Genomic DNA, 14,651 nt, shown 5'->3' on the forward strand with positions numbered 1-14,651 from the left:
ATTTGTATACATTTTTCCTTTCATAAGTAGAAATTAACCAACTGATGTCCCAAAATCTGCACTTTAACAAGATTTACAATACAATCATAATCCATTTGGCATGGTAAACATTTAAAATAAGTAATTAGGCAAGAGGTTTTAGTATTATAAAATAACTTGTTCCTAGGTAGCACCTGTTCAAGAGACAAAAACATTTTAATCACCAGGAAAACTATGAGTCAAAGTCTCAATATCCAGCACTAAAATGAAAAAAAGCAACACTTTAGACTATACGAATGTACTATAGAATGTACAGATTGTGCCAGTTTTAAATAAAATAAAATAATGCTAGAAAACTACTTTCCTCTTTGCCTGCACCTAAGGCCTGATATTGGCCCATTTTGCTCTCACAGTGGAGTTCATAACTGCTTTTTCAAAAGCCGAGGAGGAGGAGGACAAGGAAGCTGAAATCGAGGCATAACTTTTAAACTACATTCACTGAGTAAAAATAAGTTTCAAATCTTTTTGCACAGTGGATTGATTGCTAAGAGCAGAATTACAGCAACGAACTGTTCAATTAATGTTGTGTGTCTCTCTGGAGAAGAGCGTGCAAGAGCTCTCTGAATAGAAGGGTATCACACAGAAGTAAAAATGAAGAGTGTAGCTTTGTTCGCTTTTCAAATCCCTGTGTGACATGCCTCCAGCCAATTAGGAATTAGTCTGTGATTGACAGCTGCTGTTGGAAAACCTGCTTTAGTCTGTCTGAGACTTTAAAAATTTACTTTATCTAAATATAACCAGACACATTAATGAAACACAGTTTGCTTCATTTTAAGCCCTTTATTACTTTACAGGCAGCATCATTTATATGTTAAGCGTACTATTTAAATGCTGGCACATTCTAAATCAGTGGCCTCCAAAGCAGGGTGTATGCATAGTGGGGTGCATGAAGAAAATACTAGAAATGCATTAGTACATGTATAAATTTTTATATATCTATAAATATATTACGCATTTATATAATTATATATTATGTGCAGCATTATGAAATGCCCATCAGAAGCATGAAAGAACCCATGGAATTTTTACAATAACAGTTTTGTGCCCGGTTCTTTGCCAAAAATATTCCCCTTCTGATTTTATGCAGCATATTAATAACTGATGTGGTTTTCACAATCCTTTATACTGAGAAATTCAGAACCTAGAAGGCAACAAAAAGTTGCACAAAACAGAATTATCTGCCCCTCTGCATTTGCTACTGTTGGACCTTGGAGTTCTGAGACTTTTTTGCTATAATTCCAACAAAATGTCAAGTAAGAACTCCTGTGGGATGCAGAAGCAGAACATGAGCAATGAGCCCATGACTCCCCATTCCTTTCAGTCACCTGGGAAAATGCACATATGCTCAATTTTTAGTTTAGTGGTTTCATCACACCTTTACAGTCAATTCAACAAAATTACGTTTTTGGCAATAAATAATTAAAAGACAGGGAATTAGCTTCTGATATCCAAAAGTTGTTTTTCCTATTTTTTTCTTCATAAGATTGAAGAGATTTGGGGTAATTCTCCCTCTCTTACAGCAGGCAACCTACATTGTCATAAACCAGCGGCTTTCTAGCCACCTTATGCTTCCCCTTGGGTTTGTATGAAACAAACAATATATCTCTTTAGTTCCTTTCAAAGCTACCGCAAAGAACGGCGCATTACCCGTGGCAACGGCAGTAACATCGTTATTTGCAAAGGTCACTAAACTTCTCAGGGTACACTTAGATGACTAACCTGAAAAAAGGCTCCCTAGGGAATATTCTGGAATACCGTCTGAACGTATACTAATGAGAGGATGTGAGCTTCCTGCTCCTGTTTTCCTTATAAAATAAATATGAAAACAATCTCATAAATGTCTTTATTTTATAAACTACCCATCAGTGGCTTTCCGTGCTTGTCTTAGCTCCGTGGTGCTGCAGCACAAGTACACCAGTAAGTCCGGATCCTGGCACATGATACTGAGCACAGAGGGTGGCAAAACTTTGGAATAAATTGCCCAGAGATGTTGTGGCTGCCCCCTCCCTGGAGGTGTTGAAGGCCAAAGTGGACGGAGCCTTGAGTAGCCTGATCTAGTTGAGAGGTGTTCCTGCCCATGACAGGGAGGTTGGACTGGAGGATCTCTGAGGTCCCTTCCAGCCTAGGCCATTCTACGATTGAAAACGCCTCAGCGGGTCGGGCAAGCGAGTCCCCCAGGCTCAGCAGAGACAGGAGTAGAAGCTGTTCAGTGAGAGAAAACAAGCCTGGCCCCTGTCTGCATCCCTTCCCCTAGCTTGGAATCTCTAAGGCTCACAACCCTGCCCCGTGATGGTACTGGCATCGGGAGGAACACAGAGGTGGAGGGAAGGTCAGTGTTCAAAGTGAGGACAGCCATGCACCTGCACTGCAAAGAACTTTGGCTTTTTCGGCAGCTGGTGATGGACCAGTCACCCATTAGGCTGTTTTATCATTTTAAGCCTGCTAGTACCATTTGCCCACGGTATAGTGCTTCCACTGCTGGTTCCCTAGATTTGTTACATAAAAAAATACTTTATCTGTCTTAAACCAGCTAGTACCATTAAGTGGCCATTACTGAATCTGTTGCTTACTGTCATGATTTTGGTAACCTCAGTCATGGTCCTGAGAAGCATTTTCCTTCCCAAGCCAAAGAGCCATTTTACCTCTCATTAAGAAGAAAGCTGCTTCCTCCCTCTTGTTTCTCCACATACTCACCAACTTCACTCTGAAAATGTTGTCCTTGAGACACTCACCAGAACTGCACTTTAATATTGAAGATATGGGACCACTATGGTTATATACAGGAATAAAACCATGTCTCCTGCCTTGTCAGTAACACTGGTTGTGACCAATGTTTTTTGACTTAAATTTTGCCTGTCACTGCAGTGAGAGATGACATTAGAGAAGTGTCCATGTCAGTATCTTTCCTGAGTTTTACAAATGAAATCCAAGTTCAGCAACTCCCAGGCACAGTTCAGAGATCTTTTTTGTTAGATGCATTAACTCAAACTTATCTACCTTGACACTTGTCTACCATCATTTTTCCCCCTAATTACATTTTGTAAGATGTTCCTGTAGCTCTCTGACATCTAATATCTTCCCAGTAACTTAATGCTATGAAGCACCATCCACAAACAGAGATTTCACTGTTTACTCTCATTTTGCAGGTCACGGGTGAACATATTGAATAAAATTTGACACAGCGTCAGTCCTTACGGCGCTTCACTTCTGACCTGACCATCCTAGCAAGCTACCACATTCTTGAAAATCACCCCTCTCACAGAAGCACTGTCAGTGCAAAAGGCTGCAGTGAAGTCAGCTGGAGGTTCAATTTCACAGAATCACAGAATAACACAATCACAGAACGTTAGGGGTGGGAAGGGACCTCAAAAGATCATCTAGTCCAGGCCCCCTGCCAGAGCAGGATCACCTACAGTAGGTCACACAGGAACATGTCCAGAGGAGGTTTGAATGTCTCCAGAGAAGGAGACTCCACAACCTCCCTGGGCAGCCTGTGCCAGGGCTCTGGCACCCTCACAGTGAAAAAGTTTTTTCTAACATTTTTGTGGAACCTCCCGTGTTCCAGCTTTTACCCCTTGCCCCTTGTTCTGTCATTGGACGTCACTGAAAAGAGCCTGGCTCCGTCCTCCTGACACTCCCCCTTGACGTATTTATAAACATTAATGAGGTCACCCCTCAGCCTCCTCTTCTCCAAGCTAAAGAGACCCAGCTCCTTCAGCCTTTCCTCATCAGGGAGATGTTCCACTGCCTTCATCATCTTTGTGGCTGCGCTTGACTCTCTCCAGTAGTTCCCTGTATCTCCTGAGCTGAGGGGCCCAGAACTGGACACAATATTCCAGATGTGGCCTCACCAGGGCAGAGCAGAGGGGGTATCAGCCCCCTTTTTCCTGCTGGATGCTCTCCTTCCCGCAGATTTCCATTCTCCTTCGTGGCACAGGGCCTGTCACAGCGGAAGCGGGACAGCTGCACAACAGCCCTGCTGGCTCCATCTACACATCTCTCCATTTTAATGAGCTCAGGTATCTCAAGCCACCAAACATCTCTCACTATCAAAGGCTCTTTTCACTAACTACGTGCTCACAGACGAGATCCCAGGGCAGGTTATGAGACCTGCAAATGTTCTCTGCAGTCTGCTCAGCCCCAGTCAGTTGCCAGACTTCTATGGGTAACCCAGGGCTAACATTATACCAGAAATTACAAACCTAGGGATTTCTCACCTACCAAGAGGAAGCGCCGGCATTTTGCAGTTTGACACTTGAACACAATGGCTGGCAGGAATTTTACCAAAGAAATACAGGTTTCACGTTTCAGTTTCAAGATTAAAAAAGTCAATAAAAAGGCCTAAAAGCTCAGGTGCAAAGGTTAGTGAGGGAAAGTTATGCTAAGCAGCTAAAGCCTTCCTCCTTCAAACTTCTCACATTTTTTCACGTTGCTGGACCTTTCGGTCCTAAGGAATGATATTGATTTACTGGACACATCATTAAAAAATGTACTTTTCCAATCTACTCTTCTCAACATAAACACATTCTACACCTTCTTCTCAATACCTTGTCTCTAAAGACTGCCATCAGCCAACCCTTTTATTTGCATAACAGCACTTATTTGACGAGCAAATCTAATTTACTTATAAAATACTCTTTTCCTCTGTAACTTCTCTTCTCATGCAATTGTTCTGTAGAAATACAATGGAGACATTTAAAAAATATGTCATCCTGCTTTAATAAGGACAAGTTCTGCTAGTGGAATCAGTGAGGGTCCAAGTATTTGTATGTACCTTCTATCATTTCCATACCACTAGGAGGCTTACAATGTCCGGCATGGCTCACAACCCACACGGGATACTGCTGATTTAGTCCACAATATAAGGCCTGTATAAAGGTCCTGTAATAACCTGCCAGTCCAGGGTTACCTGTCAAAAAACAGAACATACAAGAACAGTCAATATTAACCTTCCAACAGCGAGCAATCTGCTTCAAAGCAAACTAAATGGCATTATACAGCTATTTGTTAATTTATTTACTCTGGTACATTTCCCAGTTTCAGAGGCTATGCTACTGAACTGATTTAATTCCACTGAGCACCCACGAGAAACATTTTATAGAATTACTCTGAAATTCCAGACCCTAAAATTGAAGCCCAACACAAGAAAACATACCTTCTCTCAGCAGTCAATAGATTTCCTTATCTATCCCATCAAGTTACCAATACGTGCAAATTGAGCAAAGAAAATTTCAGATTTTATAAAACGATCACAAAAAACTACAGCATATATCACTTGATCCAGATGTCTGACCTCCAGATAGTGCTGTGTTACCACTTCAAAATAGGTATGTGGTATCCTGACAATACAAAGGTCTGTACTGATCCTAAAAAAGAGGATAATTTTATTTTAAATTCATTCAACTTAATTATTTTTTTTTGTGACTGCAATTGCATATTTTCTCTGTCCTCATCCATGCTGCCTGAGAAGCTCATGTACTAGGCAATTTTTAGTTTGGTCATCATCAACAGCAAACAGCAGCAAGAACAGCGTTGTGTAAAAAGGCGTTTGCTTCTTAAGACAATGACATTCCAAAATAACATAAATCTACTACTGAAAGAGTATTAGAGAAAAAAAACCCCAAAACTCTCACTAAAATTGTGGGAACTCCATATCAGTCTGGTTCTAGTAAGAGAGGCTGAGCTGTGTAAGTATTGATAGAGACAGAGAAGAATCAAAACTATAATCAAATGAGTACTTGTAAAAATGGTGTGTGGAGATAAAAACTACATTTATTCCATTTCTTCCCTTTTTATGTCGGGTGTTTTCATTTTGTCTTCTTTTACTTCAATCTTTTTGCTCTTCACTAATTCCGTCTGGTCAGGGCTTCCAGAAGACAGAGCAACAGGGCACGAGGCACCCAGCGCCACCCCCAGCACAGACATGAGCACAGGAGCTTAAGCCACAGCTCACACCAAGAGGTGACCACATGCAGAGAAGCGAAGCCTTCCACTCTAGGCAACACCTCACACATGCTTCATCCCTCACTTATATGTCAAAAGTGTTTCTGACGGTTTTTAAACCTAAATAAAATTACTGATCTGAAAATAACATTATTTTTAGCAGAGTACACAGATTTGGAAGAAAAACAAATCAAACCAAACCAAAACGTCAAAATTCAAAAAACAGAGTATCTTGGTTGCTACATGCTTCTAAGCATCTCTTTGTAAGTTTGATAGTAAAGTATAATTAAAAAATAAATAAAAAAATACATAAAATTGTTGTGTAACTCCAGAATGCATGATCAAATTTTCAAAAACTGATTTTCCAGAAAAACAATTTAAAATTCCCAGGGGTTGCATTTCCATACAACTACACATTTTCAAACATCAAATAAATATAGATAACATACATATAATACATAAGATGGTCTCAGAGACAATAAAACCAAACCTAGACATCATCTGTCAAGCTCCTTGGATTCATGTTGCATAGAGGAAACCTGTCTTCCAGCAAGGTGGAAGTAGCAGCAATCCAAAATAAAGTGTGTCTTTTGCAGCACAAACAATCACGATGTTTTGGCACTGCGCTTAGTCCTGGAATATAATGGAGTTGAGACGAAGGAATCACGAAATGAATCTCAAAACCAGACTTCTTTAAATTTTTCTCTCCTTTATTAATGCAAAATAAGGAAAAGGGGAGAAATGGGAACAGCTGTCTTAGACGCTTTGGTGCTCTTTCCCATTGCCAGCCAGCTGAACCCAAAGTGTCGATACTCTCAGGGCTCAGCCATCGGCTGAAGAGCAGTGAAGTAACAACTGCTTCTGGACAGCGAGGCTTTGCCTCAAACACTACACTGAGCTCAAGGTACTCTCATACTTGCTGGAGGGAAAAGGGATTTTTATCCTGTGTAAATGTGATGTGTATTTCATGCAGGTAAAAGAGAAAAATCTGTAAATGTAAAAGATAAAAATCCATAAATGCAAGAGAAGCCCCCTCTCCCCACTCTTCATAGGCGTCTGCTCATGGTAAAAGACCTTCTGAGGGGTCAGCTGTTAGAACTGATACTGATACTGCAAAATGCCTTGAAGTCCTAGGAATGAGAACCACTGGGACAAATGGAAAGGAAAAATTAACAAAGACTTTAACAGCAGAGATTTCTGTAGAGAAATCACCATATGTAAAGCAGATATAAATTTATTCTTTATTGAACTCTCTGTTTCAGTGGAGCTATTCCAGATTTGTACTGCCTTAATAGAATGCAGATTAATAGCCCCTGCTCTTGAAAGCTTGCATCTACAATATTTGTAAGAATGTTTACCTCCTAATGCAGCTCAAACTCACACCTCTGCAAAATCAGCCATTTTCTATGTCTTACTTCAGCTGCTATCCATCAAAATCCTTCCAAGGGAGCTAACAAACCTGAAAAGATAGAGATTTTTTCATACAATAGAATTAGAGTAACTGCTAATGGAAATAACTGGGGCTCAATATGCGCAGCAGTGTGTGATCAGTAATATTTTGGATTAATCCACTGCAGTTGAAACTCTGTTCAATTAGACTATTTCATACAAAAAGAACTGCCAGGTTCCTCACAAAGGCACCAGGCAATGCAGTGCTCATCTGTGCATTTAAGGATCTCCCAGTACATCAAACCAAAACTGCCTGTTGTCCTTTCACTCAGCCTCTAAGTGTCAAAAAATGGAAACTATAAGCAAATGCAGTGTTAACCTCCACGGTTTGAAGGTTACTCCGGTTATCTGAATACCACATCAATCCTCAGAACCTCAGGGCACCTGAGGCATTCACGCATGCCAGCAAATCTCAAGTTGCAGGTGTCTGAATCAAGTACATCTTAAGCGGTTACTCACAATTGTGCTTAATTTTCAACAGCGTTTATGTTTTTTCAGGACTCTATTTAAACTACAGCCATAAATGGTGACCGTAACAGAAAAAGACACAAAACTACAGTACACTGCGTATTAGCTTAATTCGCAGTAGATTTCTAAGCATTTCATTGGAAGAGTGTGGCAAATAGAGAATTCACACAGTGAATTACAACACCGTGGGGCCGCTTTATTTGGTGAACTCAGAAGTTTGGACAACCAAAGGACTCCTGCCACCTTCTCTGCAATACGTGACATTTCACCCAGCTATTCTACGTTAAGCTCAAAGCCTTTCCATTCTGAATTTGAAGATGGGAATCCACTTCTTCCTTTTCTGATCTTCTCCACCCACAGTTAAAGCATCACAGTACAAGGACGGCATGTGCAGAGGTGTAACTTTGAGCTATATTAGGAGGTAAATGTTCTCCGCTTCTGTATACTGCAGATACAGGAACTACTACTCTTTAATCATCCACACAGTTAAAAACATGAAAATTACATGCATTTGTCTGCCTTTTCACTTTCAAAGACCTTGTCAGTGCTTTTTCCATCGAATCAAGATTTTAAATAGCAACCACTTCTTTCTTATGCAGACAGCTAGCAGTGGAGAGAGAACAATCTGTACAAAGTAAAAATCTGCCCCAGGATATCCCTGCTAAAGACTATCTTTTCTCCTGATTTCACACGATTTCCTCTACAATGTGTCACAAAGGCAAACTTGGCCTGTCTTAAAATGAGATAAACACTAATATTTGAGATGCTGCACTTTCAAAAAAGAAATTGTTCAGACTTGGGAAGTCTGAACTTAGATACAACGTGCCAGCAGTGTAATTCAACCAACTTAATTCTGAATGCAAACATATAACGCTCGTTTAAAAAGCCACAGACCATGGCCAGTCCCTACAAGCAGTGACAGCTTTTGCGGTTTATAAGTTGTCAAGCATTTTGAATGCTTCTGCAACAGAAAATATTAATGTAAACTATAATTAAGAGAACACTAACATCAGATAACGTCGTGCAAAAATAATTCTGAGATTTATTGAAGAATGTACAATGTAAAGCACAACAACAAAATGTTTCAAGTTTGAAACATATACACGAAAACACATAGGAAAAGTCTTCTGTCCAGAAAGGAGTAGGTCAAAAATATATACAGCTTACTCAAATGAAATTGAGACTAAAACATAAATCGAAAATAATCCTTAGCAGTTCTGGAAGGGATATCTAAACTGGACAGGATTTATTTCAGCAGTCTACAGCAAATGCCAAGAGTGGTGGGAAGCGAGGAAGGAGGAATTTATGTGTAGCTACATCATCCCAAACTGCGACGAGGTTTCTTGCACTTTGGTTTGAAACAAGATTCTGGGTTCTGCACGCTGTCCTGCGAGACGCTCCCCAGCGTTCTCAGCCGAGTCTCCAGAAGCCTGACCGCGGGCAGGAGCAGTAGCTGCCATTCCGCTGGGGTGCTTCATGCACTCCTCCCGCACTCGCTTTCTGTCTGCTCTGGGATCTCAGCATGACTTTAAAGAATAAAGGCAGCTACATGAATAGAAGAAGGGAAATACACAGCCAACAGTAGGTTTACCGAAAACTTTGAGGAAATGGAAATTATGCCAGCAATTACCATGAGTTTAATTTTAGAAATGATCCACAGTGTCAGAATTAAGTGTGCATGCCGCTGTATTTACATGATAATCTCCGGCAACAAAAACAAATGCAGACTTTTTAAAAAAAAAAAAATTGTAAAAAAGAACAGCCATAAATCACATTTGAATTTGAGGGGTGCACAGCAGGACCACACAAAAAAATCATTTTTGTGGCAATGATTCTCAGTGCGCCTCCGCAGAGCTGCCAAAGCTCCGAGCTCCAGCTCGACGAGCCTCAATGACAAGTTCCTCACTCAAGGAAACTTAATCTGCCCTTGGCGTCTGACCAGCCACCATGGAAGAAGATGCAACTCCCCTATGTTAATGAATGGAAAGCAGCCCACGCAGATGTCAGAAGGATTTAAAATGTAAAAAACACAATGATGTTCTCGCACTTGGGAGCAAACTGCAGAAACCGACACTGGGGCTGATGATCAGCCCTTTAAAGGAAACACACAGGTTTCTCTGACGTGCAGGGTCAAGAGATTTCAAATGGAATACGTCAAATCACATTTGAATCATCATCATAAACTCACATCAAGCTTTCACCTGTTGGCATGTCTGGGAGACTGGCATTCTTTGTCCTGTATTCCATTTTTAGTCCACACACTTGGGAAGCAGCATCAGCCAAAGAACAAACAATTACAAGGCCGTTACACAGAAACTAACTCTGGAATCATGAATTTGGCTGGAAAGCACCTGAATATATTTGCTTGGGTTGTGAAAATAGGGAATTTCAGATGGATTCAGCCAGATGCCTGTAATGCAACTTACTAGAGAGGTTCTTCAAGAACATTTTGTGTTTTTCCCTTATATACATATGTATAGACATGCACAGGTTTTAGTTAGACACAGCTATAAAACTTACACAGAGGATTTTGTAATAATCATTCTGTAAAGACTTTTGCAAAGGAAATAAGCTTGTTTGCTGTTTTCTAAACGCTATTCCACCTTTAGGACAAATTTGGGTTCATTTATCTCTAAAGAAATCCCCTGGACAGTCTGATAAACCTGTATTAACGTAACACAGCTGGGTTTGCCCGAGTGACTATTGTGTCTGAAGACTGTGAATAGAAATTCCCAGCTAGAACTTGTGACAGTACACGCCTGTCTCCTCCTATGAATAATTGACAGCATCTACCCAGGCAGATAAGACACAGTCTAAAATCTTTATTTTGCCCACTGCAAACCTACTGGACATTGATACTTGCACATGATATTGCAAGGGTTATAAAGTCCACAGGTGTATTTTAATACTTATCTCTATTACTTCAATTGGGTTAAATAGGTAAATAAATAAAAAAAAAAACCTTGAATTTTTTTTTAAATATATGTGTAAACTAATGTTTCTTGGAAGGGAGTTACGTTCGAGATATAAAACTGAAAAAAAGTGAGTTCATAATGGAATAGTTTTTTAAGGGTAGAAACCAGGATTTTCTAGTGCTTACCACTGATAATGTTTGTTCCATCTTCTCCATAGCAAATGAAAAATTAACACATTTAATTAGTTCTCCTAGCACACACCTAAACATAAACAGTCTCCTAAGCATTTGCTTAGGTAGATGAAGACAAATTTCATAGAATCACAGAATGGTTTGGGTTGGAAGAGACCTTAAAGATCATCCAGTTTCACCCCCCTGCCATGGGCAGCGACACCTCCCACCAGCCCAGATCACTCAACGTCCATTGGACCTGGCCCCGAACACTTCCAGTGATGGGGCATCCACAGCTTCTCCGGGCAACCCCAGTGTCTCACCACCCTCACAGAGAAGAATTTCTTTCTAATATCTCATCTAAATCTACCCTTTTTCAGTCTGAAACTGCTACCCCTTGTCCTGTCACTACACTCCCTGACAGAGTCCCTGTAGGTCCTCTTTCAACATCCCAAGATGTGGCCTATCCCTGCGATCCAACCTGTCCTACACCCAGCACAGGCGGAGGCTGCAGGGAGCTCCGCGCTGGGGCTCCACTTCCCAGAGGGAGTTTTTCAGTCGGCTTCAGGGGCTGAAGCAGAGCTGGACGAGCAGAAAACAAACCTCCTTGTCTCCTTCTGAAAGGGGGAGAGAACAAAGGACGTGCGTAAAGAGGAACACGAGACTTGATGTCAAATGGGTTCACAGGAACATCTATGAAAAATCTGAACAACAACACAACCCTGATGAGACTTCGGCAGGAAAAAGACAAGAAAAATAAACAATTCAAGACCAAGATAACCACAATTTTTTTGTTCTGCAAAGATAAACAGCTCTGCAGGTTTGACCACTTTTTAATAATACACTAGGAGGAAGCAAACAGTACATTCAAAAGGCACTAGAAAGTATATTTTTAAATCTGTATCACAGATTTCCCCATACTGTCAGAATTATTTCCCCATTGGTCAGAATTATGAAAAAGAAAAGCACAGATTTGGCGGCTCTGGGATTATTAGGGTTTTGGATTTGTTTGTGGTCTTTTAAGGTAGCTTTTACAATAAAATGACAGATAGGAAACAAACAGCAAAGGAGAATATGAAGACAGTTTTTTCAGAAAAAAAGACTGAAAATGTGTTTCTGCATTTTTTCTGTAACGAGACTGTCAAGTGAGTATAACATTCAAAATATTCTAAGGTGATTTTGCACAAATTTTGCATTTGCATTTGTTATTTGTCTTCAAAAATGCAAGACAAAAGAACAAACTGTTCTGCATATGGACAAACCTAGATCTAACAATCCACAGCCTTCGGAAAAAATTCTTCGTGTTGACACCACAGTATCTCTGACTAAGGAAAAAGGCCTTGTGGTTGGGATATTAGTACTGGTCCTAAGCAGATGCTCTAGGCAGATTGCAATTGAAACATTTAATTCTCTCAAACGCTTTCCTCGTTCATAAACACAAGTCACTTCACAAGCACAGTTGTTTAGTCATTCAAGACCTATTGTGAAAAGCTTCTGCCTCTTCAGAGAAGGCTGCGATAACAGAACTAAAACTTAAAGGTGGAAGGCAGTATCTCAGTGCGCATTACAAGGTACTCACTTATTCTTATGGGAGTTCTTAAATCCATCAAGAACAATCAAAGATTGTTTTCAGAAATGGAAATCAGGACTATAATCAAAATCATCATGCCCATAACAGGAAAACAAGAGCGAGAGCTATAACTTACTGAATTTTTGGCTCTACTGTTTTCCCTATTCTTGACACTGAACACAAGGGATGAAATTTATTTCTAATATAGCTTCACTGATTCACAGGAGTTACTGTCGGGATAGAAAAGAGATCACACGTTAACTAGAATCTGAAAGGGATTGTAATTTTTATTATTTTCAGAGACAACTAGGTCAAAATATTTAATATCAAGGCAAATCCCTATAAGCTGCTGAAGTGCTGCAACAGGCTGCCCAAGGCAGTGGTGGAGTCACCATCCCTAGAGATGTTAAAAAATGTAAATAGGGCACTTCTGGACAGGGTTTAGTGGTCAGGGTAGTGTTGGGTTGATGGTTGGACTTGATGACCTGAGCGGTCTTTTCCAACTTCTCTGATTCTATGATTCTAAGCTCAGGTACTTCTGGTAGGAGATGTGAGGAAGGACAAACTACATTACGCACTGGTGCTGTAGCTTTAAACATTTTAATTGCATTATTTGTACATAATGTGGTTGGCAACACTGGATTTCCTTCACTGTAGGTCCTTCAAAATGTAATTTCTTCTTCCCTCCTGCCTCAGACATCACATGAAGAAAAACATGCCCCTTTTTAAATGGTCAGATCAAATAAAACACCCTAGAACACAACTTTTTCATAACTCTGGACAACTCAGATCTCGGCATGCTGCAGGAGACGGATCACTTCCTCCCTGGATTATGCTGCACAGAGTCAGGCAGGAAGGATGCGAGCTGAAAACAACATCTTGTTAGCAGGGAGAGGACACCAGAGAAGACCATGGATTGAGAAATTTCAGTAAGTCACTTCAGTTAAGTCACATCTGCCACACAGATTTAGTGGAGGGAAGCACTGTCAAGGACAGTTAGATGTTCAACCATCTTGTCATTACTCTGCCTCCTCAAACTTAACAAGCTAAAATGTGCCAAGCCCCCATTAGAAGTACTGCTGGAACACTGGGAAATTCAACAAAAGTGGCATATTTCAAGCCTAGATCTGACATACAGGCTCCTCTTTGCATGAGGAAGTTTTTATTTTTAATGAAAGATTTTTTTTTTCCTAAAGACAATGGGAGCTGGTGGGCTGACCCAGTAAACAAAGCACAACAACTGTCAGCATATTTTAAAAAATCACTCACAAACAAGAAGGATACAAACAGCAAAAATAACAGAAAGCAGTGTCTTAAGAACTGAATTTTCTAATACATATTTTGGGATAGAGTGCACTTGCACCTTTCCTTCAGTGAGTAATCTACCAGAGTGTATGTCTTCTAGCCACCCTCTTTTTTCTTTGGTCTCATTTTGAGTCCTCTATCTCAGAAAAAATCTGGGGAAAATCAACAGATATATTCAAAATTTTGGGGGGTTAAAAGTAGAAATCAAACAGGTACAGGTAAATTAATGTCATCCCCTATGAACAATGTTCTTGGGAAGTGAAACTATTTAGGTTAGTGAAATAAAGGGGAGAGCCCTCAAAGAACCTCAGTTGAGACAGCATATCTCATTGATAAGTCCTCAAACACTTGACTCCTATTTCATTATTCTGATTTTATGAGGAAATAACAAACAGACCAAACAACCTATGTCTGAAAGTTAAAGCATTACTAACCACTGAGGACTCCACCAGTTAACAGTACCTTATATGCACTGCCAGCTGAGAAAATACATGGTCAGCTGAAAATAAGACTGATCTCACAATTAAACCATGAATATTCATACTGGAGATAAAGAAGTGGCTAGAAAAGCTGGAAAAAGTGGCTTTGGAAGTATCAGGAAGATAGGGTTGGTGGGGTTTTTTCCACGCTTTTCCTCCTGTTCAACTGCAAATCTAAAAAATACAGTCATGTATAATACATAGGCAGACAGGTATAATACATAGACATACAGGTGTGTGCCCTTCTGAAACAGAAAGCTGCTCTCTTACTACCTTACCCGCTGACACAAAGACCTGTCATCACAGGGAAAGA

At 40.2% G+C, this 14,651-nt stretch overlaps 1 protein-coding gene across 1 annotated transcript in view; it reads right to left on the minus strand.

The window, feature by feature from the left end:
* The window catches only part of LOC104273992 (UPF0554 protein C2orf43 homolog), a gene marked incomplete at both ends in the record, with an annotated part of 42,334 nt that overhangs the window by 18,414 nt on the left and 9,269 nt on the right, over nucleotides 1–14,651 (minus strand). The window contains one exon of the mRNA XM_009869500.1: nucleotides 4,814–4,948. Coding sequence (XP_009867802.1) covers nucleotides 4,814–4,948 — 135 coding nt within the window. The remainder of the gene's footprint in view (nucleotides 1–4,813; nucleotides 4,949–14,651) is intronic.

Source organism: Apaloderma vittatum, unplaced genomic scaffold (genome assembly GCF_000703405.1).
Source record: "Apaloderma vittatum isolate BGI_N311 unplaced genomic scaffold, ASM70340v1 scaffold4815, whole genome shotgun sequence".
NCBI classification, from domain to species: domain Eukaryota; kingdom Metazoa; phylum Chordata; class Aves; order Trogoniformes; family Trogonidae; genus Apaloderma; species Apaloderma vittatum.